General features: G+C 53.8%; 1 protein-coding gene across 1 annotated transcript; it reads left to right on the top strand.

Moving 5' to 3' along the window:
- Positions 1-254: 254 nt before the first annotated feature.
- Positions 255-1,012, top strand: MIND_00767700 (RT-RNaseH-2 domain-containing protein; the record flags this gene model as incomplete). The annotated part of the gene is made up of 2 exons (XM_037364369.1): positions 255-956; positions 1,004-1,012. The coding sequence occupies 2 exons, from the start codon at positions 255-257 to the stop codon at positions 1,010-1,012; spliced, it is 711 nt and encodes a 236-aa protein (XP_037220013.1).
- Between the last annotated feature and the right edge of the window lie 17,666 nt (positions 1,013-18,678).

Raw genomic sequence — 18,678 nt, 5'->3', positions numbered from 1 at the left:
TCAAACCTGTCGACGCACGAAAAACTCGTACCATCTCTGATGGAGACATCAAGATGGTGGACAGGCCAGTCCGTGCTCATGAAGCCCCAGTACCACGAGATCTAGTGGACCCAGTGCGGCCGGGGCGAAATCGAGACAAAGAGAGCGGAGCACGAACATCTAACAGGCAATCAGCCATATCCGCGACCGTAAACAGAAGTGACGTTACCAATCGTGCACTGGATTCAAAGATTGAAGTCAGCTTGCGAGAACTGATGGAAGTCTCGAAAGACGTGCGATCAGAATTTACTGACCTGATACGGGTGCGTAACCCCAAGGCTGTTCTCATCAGTGCCCGAAAAGCAGCTATGATTGGGAGTTTTGCATGGCCCAGGATGGACGGTGTCTTGATTAAGGTCGAGATGGTGGCTGGAAATTCTGTCATTACCGCCATCGTTGATACGGGTTCGCAATTGAATGTTGCCCGGGGCGAGATTGCACGGAGGAAGATTCCACAAGTGGTTGATACCACCTGCATCATTAACATGAATGACGCTAATGGCGGTTCGGGTCAGCTGCGAGGGATGATACGGAACGCTGAACTTGCCTGCGGAGGTTTGAAGACCAAGGCAGATTTGTGGGTCTCGGAACAAGCCCCATTTGACTTGCTGCTCGGACGTCCCTGGCAGCGACAGAACAAGGTGAGTATTGACGAGCGAAGGGAAGGGACCTACCTGGTCTTCAAGGACCCCATTACGGACCACCCACGATTTGAGCTGTTGGCGGCAGTAGCGGAAGATGATACTGATGGGCCCGCCATACACTATCAGTCGTTGGCGTGGCTCCGCGCAAGCGAGTTGGCGCCGCCAGAGAGTTCGGCTGAGGAATATGTTGAAGGAGATGGTGGCGTTGTAGACGAAGGGCAACGGGTGGGAGTCGCCGTTTTGCGATTTGTCCGCTTGGTCATCAGCGCAACAGTGCTGGTGGCCTGTGCCATAATATTGGAATTTTTCCAAGCCACTAGACGGATTAAATCGTTGAATGAAAGAGAGGAGAACGAGCAAGAACACATACCAAATGAATTCAACCATTCACGGAGGATCCAGCATTCAATTCCGCTTGCGCCCCGTCTCGAGACCGCCGCGTCGCAACAGTCAGCCGACGCATGGTGGCGTTTTGTCTTCGCACCCGTCGATAGACTCTGGAGATGGGTGAATGGCTTCAGAAAAACTGGGACGGAGACTAGGATTTTAAATCGCGACTTACCAGCCGAGCTCATTCAAAACCAGACTTTGATACCGCGCGATGCATTTATTGCCAAAGTTGCTGAACCCATTGTGACTTTGATTCACGTCCAGCGTACGGGTGGAGAGCACTACGAGCAGTTTGCGAGACTAGCGAAGTCAATAGACTGGACAAGAGAGAACACAATACCTACCGTTCCCCCAGATGGCACTGAAAATGATGACAATAGAAACGCTGGTGACGAAAATCGTCTACCAGACCAGAGGTGGCGAACGGGAGCAAAGAACGAACACTATAAAGAGGTAGGTCGCAACGAGGAACGACCAGAACCAACCAATAACTCACCTGAACCATCCACCACACTCTCAAATACAAGCTGGCCTCAGTTTCTATCCATATCATCATCACTCACCAAGATGCCACAGTTTCACTTACCCAGCCTCCAGCAGGCGCGATCCCCCAGCCTTCAACACCTCCAACAGGTCCGCGAACCCCTCCCAGCACGCCCAATGCGACCCCTCTTGCAGCGAATGAACGCCATCACGGAGGCCGACCAGGCAACGCCTGGCGCGCCAACGGCGAACGCGGCCGCGGAAATGTTCACGCGGGACGAGGTCGTGGCGGTGCACACCTTGGCCACCATGCACCAGCTGGACAACGGGGTAAGTAGCCACTCATCTGACTGTAAACATACTTACCGGAGTTGCAAGGCCCAAACCCATATCCCCGTGGCCCCTCTCAGCCAGTTCGAGGTCGATGGGACCACAGCTCAACCCCACGAGGCCCCCGCGCAAGTATCTCCAGCTCTTCAGTTCGCGGCCTCGCGACAGAGCGAGCTGCGACTGGAAGTAGCAGCCCGTCCGCCAACGCCATTCCCGTTCCACAACGCGACGGACCGCGTGGCTGTAGCACAAGCGCAGCACGCATTGCTTCTCCGTCGCAGCCTGGTGGACGCCATGGACCATCTCCGGATAAGCGAGGATGGCTTAACGGCCAGCAGTCTGGTGGACACACCAGACAACCCGACAGAGCCGCCCCCGCCCACACCGATGGTCCTCTGGTTTGGCCCCGCTCCACTTCTCCCGTCAACCGTTTCCGCGCTACCAACCACTGAAGTTGCCAATGAGGATCGTGCGGCGGTGAGCTATATTCGTCGTGGTATTGAAGAGAGCGACGCGTTTAGTAAAGCCCGGGCTGCTGCTTGGGATTGTCAGCTGACTACCATGCACGCCATGCACGTTCTGCATGCCCAGGAGCACGCACATGCACTTCAAGAATTGCTGAAAGTTTTTTATCAGCAAGCCATCGATAACGAACATCGAGGGCATGCTAACCTTTGGGCCGCTGCCGGATGGGCAGGAGAGAACGGTTGCGAGCGTATTGACGACTTCGCTTGTCGGAAGGTGATGGTTATGCTGCAAGCGGATGAGCAGTATGAAGAGGCCTGGAAAGAGGTTGTCGCCACTGCTTGTCAATTGAGCTTGCAGTACAGCGAGCTGTACGTACCGTTTGCACTTTCATGTGCTAACACTAACTTGCGCAGGGAGCGTCTGTTTGGCGTTGGGGCCCAGTACATGGCAGAAGAGAAGAATGAGGCGTCCGGCACGACGACCGGTGACACGGGACCACACGTGGCCGTCACACCGGAGTCACTGCCCGAAAGCCTCGCCTGGCCACCACCCTTCGATGCCTGGCCCGCATTGCTGCCCGATTATCCCTACGCGCAAGCGCTTCTCACGGACCGAAAGAAATATATGGTCGAAGAGGAGGACGGCACTGAAGGTCAGTATAAGCTTGGAGTTGCGAGGTATACATCTGAACAAGTGGGCTTACCAGGTGCTGAGTCCGACGAGAGTTTTCCCGGGGCCCGCGACTTCATTATTCGCTGGCAGATGAACCGCATCTCAGAACTCTACGATGCCGGCCAATTTGAAGAAGCGCGCAAGGTCTGGGTGAGCGCCATGCAATCCTTGTACAAGCGCGCCAAATACCCTTTTCCTTCCCATTCCGACCTACACCCCGAAGACACGTCCGCAGAAAACGAGGGAGAGGGTGATGACGACGAGTGGTATCGAAGTATGGACGGAGACAGCGAGAGTTCTTATGACGCGGATGGTGAAGAGGACGCGCTAGAGGACGGGTATGTGCGCTTACAACTCATAACTCGCGTTAATTCGGTTGATAGGGAAATACGGGACAACGTGCGTGCGGGCATGGACATTGACATGCCCTCGCTGCTTCCCCCGGACTCACCAGCCTATACTCTCTCTGACGAACCGGTGCTTGTTCGCAGTTCCATCCAACACCCGCCAATTGCTGCTTATCTTGTCCTGCCTTCTGTGCCGCAAGCCGCAACCAACCTCGCCACCACTACAGCTACTGCCGCGCCGCGCTTCAGCTCGACAGCGCGCTCGGCCTCACTCACTGTCACCAACCAAGAAGAAACTCAATATAGCCTTCTTCACCCAGAACTGTCTTGGGAACGAACGGACCGACGTTTCGAGATGCACAACCTCTGGCGACATGTCTACCACCCACATGGCTCTTTTGTTCATCAACCACACATTCCGATGCGACTGTACGAGCAAGCAGGCGCATTCCGCGTGCTACCCTTTTCTGGCAACCTTGATCCACCCAACATCGAAATTTCACCTGATTCATCGGCAACCTCGAATTATCCTGACTCACCTTTAGCCGCATGGGACCCCAGTATGAGTTCTCAACCTTGGAGTCTCATTACGAAGAGGCGGTGGCCACTATCGAGAAACGGGAAGGTTTGCTGGGGGTAGCCTGGTTATGAAGCGAATTTTGGAGCCTTATAAACTGGCGTACTCACTTTCCAGTGCGAACACGTTTGCGCTGCTCCGCCATGCTCACAACCTGGTTTATGGACGGACTGGTCTAGGCACTGTCTACGATCCCGACATGTGCCGAGAACCTGACGGGCAGCGCATGGAGTTCGTTATCGGAAACGAATTCCGGTTAGAGCTGTAAGGGCAACCCCGGAGGCCTGAGATCAAGGTCCTAGCAGGGGAGGATCCAAAGAGTGAATAGAAGTAAGCAAATACAAGTGAGGCTGACCTAGCAGGGGAGGATCCAAAGAGAAGAAACTCTAAGGGTCCGCCTGCTAGGTAGCGGAACTATATACTGCGCTCTTGACGCGCCAAGGTTGATCGTTGCTCCGTGCAGTATGCCTGCGCCATGTCGCAGGCCAGGTCCCAGGGGGATCGCCAGGCGGGGGCGGCGATGCGCCTGACGGAGGCGGTGATGCGATCACCGGAGTCGGAACCGGAGTCGGACCGGAATCGGGATCGTCTCCGAGGGGCCGAAAGGGAGGTTCCCCTGACATCACCCCCCCCTTTGAATGCGGCGTCCCGACGCATAGACCGGAACGGAATCGAGTCGAAGGTTGCGGAGGCGATGTGCCGTGGTTTGCCAGGGTACTTACGGTAGAACTCCGCGATTTTGTCCGGGGCGAAGACGCGGTCGAAGCGGACCCACTGGTCGTGCGACGCGTCGTAGCCTTTCCATCTGACGAAGTAATTCAGCCGTTTATACCTCACCCTTGCGTCCAAGATCTCCTCTACTTCCCACTCCGGGACTCCGTCCTCGAGGTCCGGAGGGGGCTGGTCGAGCCGGGGCGTCCGTCGAAGGGGTCGTCTTGGGCGAGCTCAAGCTTGACGACGGGGAGACCGGGTGGAGCTTCGAGTAGCGCGGAGGGAGGTCGAGCTTGTAGGCACCTTTGCTGATCTCCGCGACTATCTTGAACGGACCGAGGCGGCGGTGGGAGAACTTCTCCGAGGGGCGAGTCGTCCTGATGTCAGAGGCATCCAGCCAAACACGGTCGCCAACCTTGAACTCCGGAGACGGAGTGCGTCTCCGGTCGTAGTAGCGCTTATACTCTTCCTTGGCCTTAGTGAGCGCGGCCTTGGCTCGGCAACCCCAGTGGCAATTCGGTCGCGGAACTCGTTCACAGACTCCATAGCGGAACGGGCTCCGGGTTCAAAGCCCATGCGCGGAAGCCGTCCCCGTGTCCGTCATGAAGGGGACTTGCTGCGTGGATGAGTGGACGTGGTTGTTGTAAGCGAACTCCGCGGCCGGAATCAGCTCATCCCAGTCGTCCTGCTGATAGTTGGTGAAGATCCGCAGGTACTGCTCCAACTCCTGGTTGACGCGCTCTGTCTGACCGTCCGTTTGCGGATGATACGCGGTGGACGTGGCTGGCTTGATGCCGATTAGACGCCAGAGTTCTCGGGTGAAGTCCGCGATGAACTGTGAGCCACGGTCGGAGACGTACTTCTCCGGAGTCCCGTGATGGCGCCAGACATTCCGGTAGTAGAGGCGGGCTGCTCCTACTGCGTCGACCGTGGTATGGCACTCGGAGAAGTGGGCTCGCTTCCCAAGGGTGTCCACGACGACCATGATCGCGTCGTACCCCATGGGCCTCGGGGAGCTCGACAATGAAGTCGACGGAGACGGTATGCCAGCGCTCCGGGGTGTTTCCGTCGGGTGTAGCTCTCCGTGGGGCAGTCTCCGGAGCGCCTTGGTGCGACAGCACAAGTCGCAGGTCGCGACGTACCGGCCGATATGGCGAGACATCTGAGGCCACCAGTAGTTCCGGGAGACCAACTCCAAGGTCTTGAAGCGACCGGCATGTCCGGCGACTCGAGTGTCATGGCAGAGCTCGATGATGCGCCTCCGGAGGTCCTTGTCCTTGGGCACGACAATCTTCCCACGGAAGTGGAGAAGACCACCGGAGACGGCCCACTCGTCGGAGCGTGAGGAGCGGGGGCCTCGAGCTTGACCTTGGACCTTTAGGAGTTGCCGGGCCGCTAGTGCGACGGGCTCCTCCAGGTCAGGCTCACCGGAGAGGGCATCGCGAATGTCGCGAAGAAGTTCAGAACCGGGACCGAAACGGAAACACCCTCGAGTGCGCGGACGTGGAAGAGTTCGGGCCGCAGAAGGACGACGTCGGAGTTGTCGGAATCGATTCCGTGGTCGGGTCTCCGAGAGAGGGCGTCAGGTCGGCCCATGTCGCGACCGGGCTTGTGGTGCAGCGTGAAGTCGAACCGGGAGAGGTAGAGGGACCAGCGGGCCTGTCTCCGGTTGAGGTGCTGCGTCTTCCTGAAGTACTCCAAATTCTTATGGTCAGTCCAAATCTCGACGGGATGCGCGGCACCCTCGAGGAAGTGTCTATACTCCTCGAGTGCGCGGATGATCGCGAGCATCTCCTTGTCGTGGATTTCGTAGTTGCGCTGGACATCATTTAAGCTTTTGGAATAGAATGCTACAGGGTGCCACTTCCCGTCCGGGGCGGATTGTGAAAGAACCGCCCCCGTCGCATAATCAGAGCTGTCCGCCTCGAGTCGGAAAGGCCGTGGCGTCGTCCGGAATCGCCAGGACCGGTTCCGAGGTGACCGCGTCCTTGATCGCTTGGAACGCGGAGGCCTCCGCGTCGCCCCAAGTCCATTGCTGGTCCTTCTTGGTGAGCGCAAAGAGAGGACGCGCGAGGGCCGAGAAGTCGCGAATGAACCTGCGGTAGAAATTAGCGAACCCAAGGAACTGCTGAACATCCTTCTTGTTTTCCGGAGTCGGCCAGGCGGAGACGCCTGCGACCTTGACGGGGTCCATTTCGACGTGGTTGTGGGAGATGATGACTCCGAGGTATTCGATTGATGATTTTTCGAAGTCGCACTTCTCCGCTCGGAGGTACAACTTATGCTCTCGGAGTCGGCGCAAGACCTCCTGGACGATCTGTCGGTGTTTCCGGAGGTCGGAATGGGCGATCAGGATGTCGTCCAGGTAGATCATGACGTCTCCGGAAAGGATGAGGTCCTGGAAAATGTCATTCATCATCGTTTGGAACGTCGCGGGAGAGTTTGTCAGGCCGAAGTACATCACCAAGGGCTCGAACAGGCCTCGGTTAGTCCGGAAAGCTGCCTTCCACTCATCACCTTCTTTGATCCGGACGTTGTTGAAGCCCCAACGAACGTCGAGTTTGGTGAAGTAACGAGCGCCTTTGAGCCGGTTGATGAGGTCGTTGATCAGCGGAAGGGGGTACCGGTTTTTGACGGTCATCGCGTTGAGGGCCCGATAGTCCTGGACAAAGCGGAGTCCGCCGTCCCTTCTTCTTGACGAAGAAGACCGGAGACGCCATCGGAGACTTGGAGGGGCGAATCCGGCCCGTCGACAGCCCTTCCTCGATGAACGCGTCGAGCTCGCGTTGCTCAAGGGGCGAGATGGGGTACACCTTGCAGTTGGCCGGCTTAGCGTCGGGGACGAGTTCGATGGCGTGGTCCCAGGTTCTCCGTTCCGGGAGCGTGTCGAAAGACTCCTTGTTGAAGACGTCCTGGAACTCTTTAGCCCAGTCCGGGATCTCGGAGGGCGGGGGAGCGGAGTTCCTGGCGAAGGCTTCAGCCAGGCGCTGCGAGACAGTACTGCCAGCGCGTATCTCCTCCGAGGGACGGAACGAGGTGTAGAAGATGCGGTCACCATCTTCAAGCTGACCATCGTCATCGTCGTCGTCAGAGTCCGGCGTCAGATCAGGCAGGCCGGAGTCGTCACCGGAGACGGAATCCTCTCCGTCGTCAGACCCAGAAAGGTCCATGGCGCAGACCGAGGGGAACGGGCCGGAGCGGAGTCGCTTCTGGAGCAGCCGGAGTCGCCGTAGCTCAGTCCGTTCAACGCGTTCTTCCTCGCGGCAAGTGGAGCAGCCGCGGGGGCACCGCGTCATCTTGACCTCCTTGGTTTCCCAATCGATCTCTGGGTTATGCTTCCGCAGCCAAGAGTACCCCAGGATGAGGTCTTGTTTACCGAGATGGGTGACGGCGAGTTGAACGCGCTCGGAATGGCCTTTGTAGCGTAGGACCAAGTCCGCGATCTGGTTGATGGAGCCAGCATCATTCGGAGTGCCATCGACGTTGAAGACCGGAATCGGCTGCGCCAGGGTGCGGACCGGAATGCCATTCCGAGCGACGTGGTTCGTGTCGATGAAGTCGGAGGTGGCACCACAGTCAACAAGCCCAGAAAGGGAGAGCTTCAACGCACTGGTGGTGGACTCTAGCTCCAACGGGAGGTGGAGGGAGTTTACTCCGGGGGAGGCAGCGACAGTGTACTGCTTGGGCAATTTCTTTTCCCAGGCAGTGAGGCGGCGAAGGACGACAACCGGAGTCGCGGGCGGAGTCGGAGACGGAGTCGAAATGGGGGCAGGGGAGGGTATGTCTTTCGTTTCAGGCTCGTTGTAGGGCAAAGGAATTGATTCGTCATACAAACAAGCGAAACGATTTATGGACGCGAACGAGGGCACACCAGTCACTCGTCGCGGGGACAAAATCCTCTCCGGCCATCGACTCCGCAGCTGTCTCCGGCAGCGCAGCTGTGTCCGAGTAGCGGGCGATCAACTCCGCTAACATCTCGTCACCGAGTTGTTGGATCACCTCGTCGAGGATGTCCATTGAGCGGACGTCCAGGGGGAGGGGCAATCCCGGCGAGATGGTTTGGGTCGCCGCACCTGAAGCAGGCGCGACGAGGGGCACCCCGAGCCCTAGTGCGATCCAACTCCATGGGGACGGGAGCTGGAGGCGCCGGAGCGGGGGCGCGGGCCGGGGTGGCACGACCGGAGCCACCGGGCGGAAAAGGGCCGGAGCCGGGATGCGGTTGACCGGAAACGGAGTCCGAATCAAACCGCCAGGCGTCTTGGGGGCGGCTGACTTGATCAGCTTGGCCCGGACCAGGGCCTCGTATTGACGGAAGGCCCGGGTGCGCCAGCTAAGGTAGTCCCGGAGGTCCGGGGGGTCGTTCGAGGACGTGATTCCGTTGTTGATCAAGGGGTCAAGTCCGTGGCGGAACTTGGTCACCTTGACCAACGCGTCTTCAATCCGGCGAGGTCCATCAGGTCCTCGAGTCGCCGGTGTACTGGTAGACATCCTTTGTGCCCATGTGATAGGCGGAAGTCTCCAGTTTGGAGAGAGCATGATCTTGCTCGTTCTCCTCGACGAACCGGAGTCGAAACTCGGAACGAACGAGCCCCAGGACGGAAACGGAAACGGGGCTTTGCTTCCGTGGCGCTCCGCCCATTGCTGAGCGGGTCCTTCTGCCATAAACGACATGGCATAGCGGACGGCCTTTTCCTCACTCGCCTCTCCGTTGACCACAAAGGCCTCAGGGGCAAGGCGGGCGTAGGTGCGGACCGTAAAAGGAACGCGGCCGCGTTTCCGATCGCCGTTGAAGGTGAACGGAGGGTTTGGTCGCAAGACCAATTTTGAGGCGAGGTTGATGTCGCCAAAGAGGGCTTCGAATCGCCCTGAACCGAGTCGGAGTCGGAATCGACGTCTCCGGGGTGGTGTTGTTTGGGGTCCGCCAGCAGTATTAGCGGCGGCAGCGGCAGCGGAAGCCTGGGTGGTGAGAAGAGTAAGGGCCTCAGTTAGGCGGTCGATTTTCGCCTCGAGTGCATCCAGCCGAGTGTCAGCGTCAGGAGTAGCTCCGGAAGGCATGACAGGTGCGGGGACGACAGGAGTGACAGAGGAGGAGGGGACAAGTGGTAGGGGCGGTGACGAGGGCGGAACGGACTCGTATTCCGAGCCTGAGTCAGCGCCGAACCTAGCAATCTTGTCCGGTTGATCCCGTAGAGAGTTTCTTCTGCTGTAAGGGCAACCCCGGAGGCCTGAGATCAAGGTCCTAGCAGGGGAGGATCCAAAGAGTGAATAGAAGTAAGCAAATACAAGTGAGGCTGACCTAGCAGGGGAGGATCCAAAGAGAAGAAACTCTAAGGGTCCGCCTGCTAGGTAGCGGAACTATATACTGCGCTCTTGACGCGCCAAGGTTGATCGTTGCTCCGTGCAGTATGCCTGCGCCATGTCGCAGGCCAGGTCCCAGGGGGATCGCCAGGCGGGGGCGGCGATGCGCCTGACGGAGGCGGTGATGCGATCACCGGAGTCGGAACCGGAGTCGGACCGGAATCGGGATCGTCTCCGAGGGGCCGAAAGGGAGGTTCCCCTGACAAGAGCTTGATGGAGAAGTAAATCCTGAAAAGCGGAGACCCTTTTCGGGAACTCATTTCAATCTCCTCGCAACAGCGCAGGAGTTTCTTGGCACTTGGGATACCGCAGTGCATCGCATGCTTTTGATGGCTGCGCGAGCGGGGCTCAACCCGACCCAAGCAGCCTACCAACACCTTGTTCATCATAACCACGACAACGGCGGGCCTTCAATTACCTCCATCCCATCCTCTCGCGTGACCAACATGCTCTCGGCGAAATCGCTTACCAACAGGTTTACTATCTTGGCTTTGTGGAGCAGGCCGAGCTCATTCGGCGCATTTTACGAATTCGATTTTATCCTCTTAATTGAAGCCAAGCTTCAACAGCTCCGCAATGATGGCTTCCTCGACATCAACCATCTCGCTGGCGACCAAGAAGTCTGGACTCGTCACATCCCTGGGTTTGAGCATCCTCGACACCTTTGATAGTGACTCTGATCCCGGTTCAAGTGATATCGAATTTATCGACCCAATGGATGACCGACTCTTTGGTGAGCCACTATCCCCAGTATTCTCTGACTTCTTTCGAGATACTGATGACTATTCAGCAGCATCCCCATCCCCTCCCTTTCTTCAGCCTGATGACGAAACGGGCAATAACTTTCTCGCCAACTACACCGAGGCCCAACTTCGTGAAATTGCTGATGAGCTCATCGACTTTGGGCAGGAATTTCTTGGTGATGGTGATAATTTCTGGACTGGTGATCGCAACGACGAGACGATCCTGGTCGAGAGCCCTACTCAGGCCATCAATTATAGCAACGAGATCTTCTGGGCCAAGGCATAGGTCGGTGTTCGATATATACCAGGTACTCATCACATCTGTTCGCCGGGTTGCCACTGATTAGCACTGCAGAACCTGGAGATCGACAGCCTCATCCTGCTTCGCCGCCACAACTAACTGCAACACTGTATGTATATTATCTAAACTGGATAATACCCTTCCTTTTCTTCCTGTCACTTCAACTCCCTACCTCTCCAGTCTTTCCTTCTCCTGTTGTTATCCACTTACCATATGACTCTATGAACCATCTACTTAATTTCCCTTTCACTCAATGGACATTTTATGCCTGTATATGGACATTGCTTTTCCCTATCCTCCCCCTTGTTTCTATGGACTTAACTCTTGTTTGTCTTGTACTTATACTCAGAGTATTGGTGATCCTACTCAACAAATTTACTATTTGTCTTGGGTATCTCTGTGTGCTGCTAAGTGACTGGAGCTTAGTAAGACTCAAAATTGGATCTCAGACCAAAGTATCTTATTCAAATTTCTTTTTCTCAGCTTCTGACTTGGAGTTGAGTAATGAATCAACTCTGATGCCAGACACTGAGACTTGTGAAAATCTACTCAACTCAAGTTCAAACTGGACAAACAAAACTTGTGAAACTCAATCATTGGGTTTCACACCAGAAGGTGACTCTGATATTTGGGAAGAAGATGATGACCTTATCTTCTATCCAGTAGAGATGGAGGACTCCAGTGGGAAAGCATATCAGGCTTTTACAATGTATAAAAGGGTGGATAAAAAGATCAGACCAGTATCTACTACCTTTTCCCCTGAGTATGAAGTCAAAAGACAAATTCCAGAAGACCCACTCAAGTCTCTCCCTTCACTCCCAACCAACCCACCAGAGTTTGTACCTACTGAAAGGATCACTACAGAAAGACTTTCTTTATTAGAGGTGAATTCTGACAAATTCCTTTCTTCAGAGGAAGAAAAGTTGATCTTACATGTTCTCAGGCTCAATGAAGAAGCATTAGCATTTGAAGATAGAGAAAGAGGCTCATTCAAGGATGAGTATTTCTCACCATATAAGATAGCAACTATTCCTCATGTTCCCTGGGAATATAACAATATTCCAATTCCCCCAGGTATACTAGACAAAGTTATTGATGTGCTGAAGTTAAAAATGGAGGCAGGAGTATATGAACTCTGCCAGTCATCTTATAGATCAAGATGGTTCTGTGTTATGAAAAAGAACGGAAAATTGCGAATAGTCCATGATCTCCAGCCACTTAACAAGGTCTCAATTCGGGATGCAGGAATGCTTCCAATTGTAGATGACTTTGTGGAAGGATTTGCAGGCCGCCAGTGTTATACAGTCTTTGACTTATACTGGGGCTTTGATGCCCGCAAAATGGAGCCAGAGAGCAGAGACATGACAGCCTTCATGACACCATTAGGACTTCTTAGAATCACTTCAATGCCAACAGGGTATACAAACTCTCCAGCAGAATTTCAAAAGTGTATGGTCTTTATACTACATGATGAGATTCCACACATAGCCAATGTGTTTATAGATGACCTTCCTATCAAAGGACCAGTATCTGCATATCTAGATAAAAATGGGCAGCCAGAGACCTTGCCAGAGAACCCTGGGATACGTTGTTTTATCTGGGAACATGCTAATGATGTTCACAGAATTATGCACAAAGTCAAACTAGCAGGAGGTACCTTCTCAGGGACTAAAGTACAAATATGCCGACGAGAAGCACTAATTGTTGGACAATTATGTTCACCAGAGGGCCGTATACCTGATCGTAAGAAAGTGTCATCTATCTTAGATTGGCCACCCTTGAAGTCCCCCAAAGAAGTCCGACAATTTCTTGGACTCTGTGGGACTGTACGTATATGGATACCTCAATACTCCACTATAATTCGGCCACTTACTGAATTGTATCGTAAAACTGTTGATTTTGTCTGGGATGAACGGAGATCACAAGCATTTGAGAAAATCAAACAGTTAGTAGCATCAGCCCCAGCCCTCACACCTATAGACTACAAGTCAGGAAGGCAAATAATATTGTCAATTGACTCTAGTAAGTATGGCACTGGTATGGTACTGTCACAAATAGATGAAGAAGGACGCCGGCGACCTGCCAGGTATGGTTCTTTACCTATGAGTGAACGTGAATCCCGATATTCCCAGCCAAAACTTGAACTGTTTGGTGTATACAGAGCTCTCAGGCATTGGCGTTTATATTTGGTAGGGGCTCAAAATCTTCGTCTAGAAGTTGATGCCAAGTTTATTCAGGGGCTACTCAATAGTCCTGACTTGCAACCTGATGCAGCTGTCAACAGGTGGATACAAGGAATTCTTATGTTTCACTTTGAACTAGTCCATGTTCCAGCAGAAAAATTTCATGGGCCAGACGCATTATCCCGAAGAGGGTTAGCACCTGGAGAAACTGCCGAAGATGATGATGACACCTGGCTAGATGAAATTGCTCTTCTTGTCAGAAAAGTAGACCCATCTACCTTCCCAGATAAAGCATTGAACCTACCATCCTGTCATCTTGCGGAAGTACTCAGGAAATGGACTTGCGCAACATTGAACATTTTTTGAAAACACTTGAAGCTCCAAGTTTCTCAACACCACAAAAGCATCAGCGATTTTTGTGACAGGCAACACAGTTTATGGTTAACGAAGATAAACTATATAAACGAAATTCACATGGACCTCCATTGCAAGTTATTACTGATCCCACTATACGCCTACGAATTCTCACACAGTCACATGAGGACTTAGGGCACAAAGGAGTCCGCGCCCTCTGGGAGCTGTTACGTAACCGATTTTGGTGGCCAAAAATACATAATGACATCGCCCACCATGTGGCATCATGTCATACCTGCCAAGTTAGAAACACCCGGAAGATGGAAAAACCTCTCTCCGTATCAACACCAGTGACAATCTTTCAGAAAGTCTACATAGACATTATGAATATGCCTAAAGCAGGCAGTTTTACGAAAATTGTTGCAGCCCGAGATGACTTGACAGGTACATGCGAGGCTATGGCAATTGAAGACGCCACTGCGAATACTCTTGCACGTTTCTTCTGGACACATATCTACTGCCGCTATGGATGCCCACGCCGTGTAGTTACTGACAATGGACCCGAAGTCAAAGCAGGTTTTGAGGAACTCATGCAACGACTGCGTGTTCCCCATGTCCGGGTTTCTGGCTATAATAAGCATGCTAACGGAGTTGTAGAACGCGGCCACTTTACGTTGAGAGAAGCCATTGTACGAGCCTGTGGGAAAAATCTTGATGACTGGCCTAACAAATTGCCTCTGGGAATCTTCGCCGATAGAGTCACTGTCAGCCGTGTGACAGGCTTTTCCCCTTACCAACTACTCCATGGCACGGACCCCATATTACCTTTTGACCTCTTTGAGGCCACCTTTCTAGTCACAGGATTTAAACCCAATATGAGCACTACTGACTTGCTTGCTCTCCGAATTCGACAATTGGCCAAACTCAATACTGATGTGAAACGTGCTGCGAACATGCTTGCTCAGTCCCGATTTAGATCGAAAGCGCATTTTGAGCGGCGTTTCCACCACCGGCTGCTGAAGAGTGACTACCAGCCAGGCGAGCTTGTATTGTTACGAAATGTGGGCATCGAAAATCAAATGAGCATCAAGCGAAAAACAGAGGACCGATACTTAGGACCATACCAAGTGGTGCGAAAGAATGCAGGAGGAGCCTATATCATTAGTGAACTGGACGGAGCCGTTTTTACTCAGAATCCAGTAGCCGCTTTTCGTCTTTACCCATATATCACCCGACGACACCCATTTATGCAATCTGACAGTGGCAAAAGTTCTTCGGATGACACCGACGGCTCCAGTGAGGAGGAAATTGACTCGGATAACGAGTAATCGGCGATTCCATGCCGAGAAGGAGGATGCTCGGCTGACTCTGTAAAACCATAACCATTAAAAGGAAGTCAGCCTTGAAGCGCACCTAACATGCAACTACCCACTCCGCCTTCCTCTCTCAAAGTCACCATGATCCCACCAACCCCAATCACTCGCCACAAGTCCACAGACTCTCTGGCCTCCCTCTCTTCTTCTGGAAGTACCATTGTTGTGCCATCCAACAGTGCTCGTAACTCGTTTTCGTCCTTCACCACTGAGGACCTCCTGGAGCTGGAAGCGGCCCGAGCTTCCAGTCACAATGCCTATCGCATCTGTCTTGACGATAACTCGATCAGCGAGGTAGCGCCCGAGGAGGAGGATAGCGTATGTCGCCTGTGTAGAAAACATATACAGACGTGACTCATCAAATTATCAGGGCTTCGAACTTTTATATCAGGCAATCAACGACCACGAATACCAGGCTTGCGATATAAAGGAACCACCCTTCAGCCCAGCGCGTCCTAACACTCCCATTCAAATCCACATTCACAAAACAATTACTCAGACTTCGGAACCACTGTCTAAGTTCTTCATCGAAAAGCCTGGAGATCTCCAATTGGGTAGGACCTCGGAAACCATTGAACGAGCCAACACTCCTGTACGCATACAGTCTTACTTGCTGTAGTGCTCCAATCCGCTATGAACACTCTCTTACCATTATTCTCACAGGTCCACCGCAACCGCTACAATGAACGAGAGGTCAAGCCTAAACCATCAGTCTGCAAACCCGAACCTGATGAAGTTGTAACCCCATCTATGCGACAACAGATTTTTCAAGAGCGTGCGGTTAATAACAAGCTCATTTCTGCCGCCTTGAACCCAGTCATGTGTGGCAACGCGCGTACCGGGTGGCCATCTCTGTTTATACCGACAGCCAGACCGGGGAGAAGTACTTTTGTATTTCGTCAGGTCTGCCATACCTACTCAAGAGAGGCGACACACTTGTCACCCACGAAGGTTTGGAGGGGACTTGGAAGGTAAAAGACATCTGGACATCTGATTTTTGGTGGGCGCATGTCAAGCTCTACAATTCAGAGCGGAAGGAAGAGGCACTAGTCCGCATCAGCTATGAATACGCCAATGCTCGTTTGGTGTCTGGCACTATGGTGGGCAACTGGCTGGCCGAAGAAATCTCTCAAGCAATTACTAAGCTTTGTCATGCAGGTCAGGCTTTCCAACGAAACATTTATAGCCTTGTGAAACATGTGGTCCAAGTGCTCTTCGAGGGCGGAAATACAAACGCGCAATCTTTTTGACATTTTTAGCTATACGTACGATACATATATGTTTTGTGTAGATGAACAATCCCTCGACTGATGCTCCTTCTTTTTGAATTTGAAAGGATTTAGCCTAGCTTATGTTTTTCCTCTATCAACTGAGGGCAGTTGAAAAATCTGTTCGCCGCGGATGTCAAGCCTGAAAAGTGTTTGGCATAAAGAGGAAAAAACATAATTAGTTGCAATTTCCTTTCAAAAGAAAAAGAACAGCCAAGCTGGCCGCTGGCAGTCATGTGATGTGACATTGTGACAGATGACATCATTATGACATCATTGGGAACGCTCCGCAATGATGTCATACCTTGAAAACAGCATAAAAGGAGCTCAGTTTTGGATACTAGAGTAGACAACCCCCACTATACTTTTCCTCCCACTCATCCTCACATTTGAGTAGACACTACTGTGTGTACACTTGAATACATCTTACCTCTTTTGGACGATTTTGATCTGACATTTGATCCCATCAAACGATAAGGATTAAATAAGCTAGAACCCCCACAAGAATATTAGGAGTACTCACTGGCAGTCCTCTAGTATTTCTGATCTTCACAAGTCTTTGGTAGACTTGTACGTACGATTGTAAGGGCAACCTCGCGAGGCTCGAAATCAGAGTCCTGAGCAGAGGGGGAATCCTTAGTGAACTACTACAACAGGAAGGGACGCTACAGACTCACCTGAGCAGAGGGGGAATCCTTAGAGAACAAGCCAAGGAGCCCTCTGCTCAGGTGCACTACTATATACTAGTGACCGGAGTAATGATAGAGTGACTGCATAGCGACGAACGACGCATGGGAGAAGTCAGGTGTCGCTAATGGACCCTAGGTGAGTGTCGAGTAGCCCTCGAAGCTCCGGAGAGGCAGGTTTGGGACCGTGATGCCAAGGGAGGAGCCCAGGCATCCTTAGAAGGCCTAAGAAGGGCTTCGGGAGGTCCAGGCTGCCTCTGAGCGTCTCCGCTTGTGACCGTGACCGTGACAACCGGAATCGGAACCGGAATCGGAATCGACTCCGGGTGTGTGACCGTGACGTGACGGCCGGAAACGGAGAGGGAAGGCGTGGAGCGGAAAGGGAAGGAGTCTGGTCTAGCCCAAGGGCCGGGGAGTGTCGGAGAGGACCAATGGGAATGGCGGCCAGCCATGACCACTGGAGGGTAGCGACAGGAGGGTCACTCGGAGACGTCCCCGGACGTCTCCAGAGAGGTGGGTGTGAGGGCGTGCAGCCTGGGGCGCTGCGGTAGGCACGAGCCTTAACGGCAGTAGGCCTCACCCAAAGGGAGACCCGATGACGGGGGCCGTGGTGGCGGAGTGGGAAGCGGAGCCATGGCGAGGCTCAGCCATCCGAACGTAAGCCCGAACGCTGACATAGGTTGGAGACACCTAAGAGGTCCAGCAGGTAGAGATCGTAGGGAGACCTTGATAAGTGACAGCCCAGAGAGGCTGGCAGGCCATAGGCTCAAGGTCTAGAGGGAAGTGGTGCATCCACATCCGGAGAGGTCTCCGATGGCATTAGTGATCCCTGATGGTGACTCCGGAGAGGCTCCCGGAAAGGGGTGGCCAGGGAAGTCGAAGACTAGGGATTACTGGATGTGGGATGTGGTGCGGGCAGTGGAGGGAGAGCGTCAGGGTGTGGAGACACGGAAACACGAGCGGAGACGTGGAGACGCGAGCGGAGACGCGGCGCTTGATGGGATCAAGTGACGGCATCAGGGTTTCCCCTGACATCATCCCCCCTTCAAGCTGCGTCGCCCCGATGCAGGAAAAAAAATCGGGGGTCACTGAGCTTGTCCTCCGGAGTCCCTTGTCCTCCAGTGGCCAAGCTCCTGTCTCCGTCGATGTCCAGAGACTGTCCATCTCCAAGAGCCAGTGTGACGGTACCTTGGCGTTGCTCCAGTGATTGCTGTTGCCAAGGTCAACCCATGGAGTACTTGCGTTCTCCACTGGTTGCGCGCCCATATTCGGAGACGCCCCGGAGACCTGCGGTCCCGGTGCCTCTCCAAGAGATGGTGCAACTACACCTTTGCGTAGCTTCGGTGTGCGCCCGCTTGCGCTCTGGTCGCATGTTGCTCCAGGAGGGTCCTCTGCGAGTCCCCTCCTATACCCTCTCCATCCCCCCTTCAAGAGTGCGGCGCCCCCGACGCACCACAGAAAAAAAAAAGGGGGGGGTCTGCGCTTAGCAGAAGCACCAAGTACACCTCCGGAAACGTCTCCGTTTGTGACCGGAAACGTCTCCGAGCGTGACCGGAAACGCCTGTGACGTCACAGGGGCGATTCCGTCCATCACTACTGGGTTGTTGGAGATCGTTGGGCGGCAGATGACTTGCCGTGGGGTGATAGCATAGCGAGTGGCGAGCTCACTTTTACTGCACCCGGATGTCAGGTTGGGGGGGGAAAGGAATTGCAGTGTGACTCCGGACAGTGCGCTGTCAGCCGGGGCACTA

Source organism: Mycena indigotica, assembly GCF_014461135.1.
Source record: "Mycena indigotica strain 171206Taipei chromosome Unknown Mind.scaff0006, whole genome shotgun sequence".
In the NCBI taxonomy this organism is placed as follows: Eukaryota; Fungi; Basidiomycota; class Agaricomycetes; order Agaricales; family Mycenaceae; genus Mycena; species Mycena indigotica.
The sequence above is the reverse complement of the archived record's forward strand: the minus strand, read 5'-3'. Positions and strand labels throughout refer to the sequence as shown.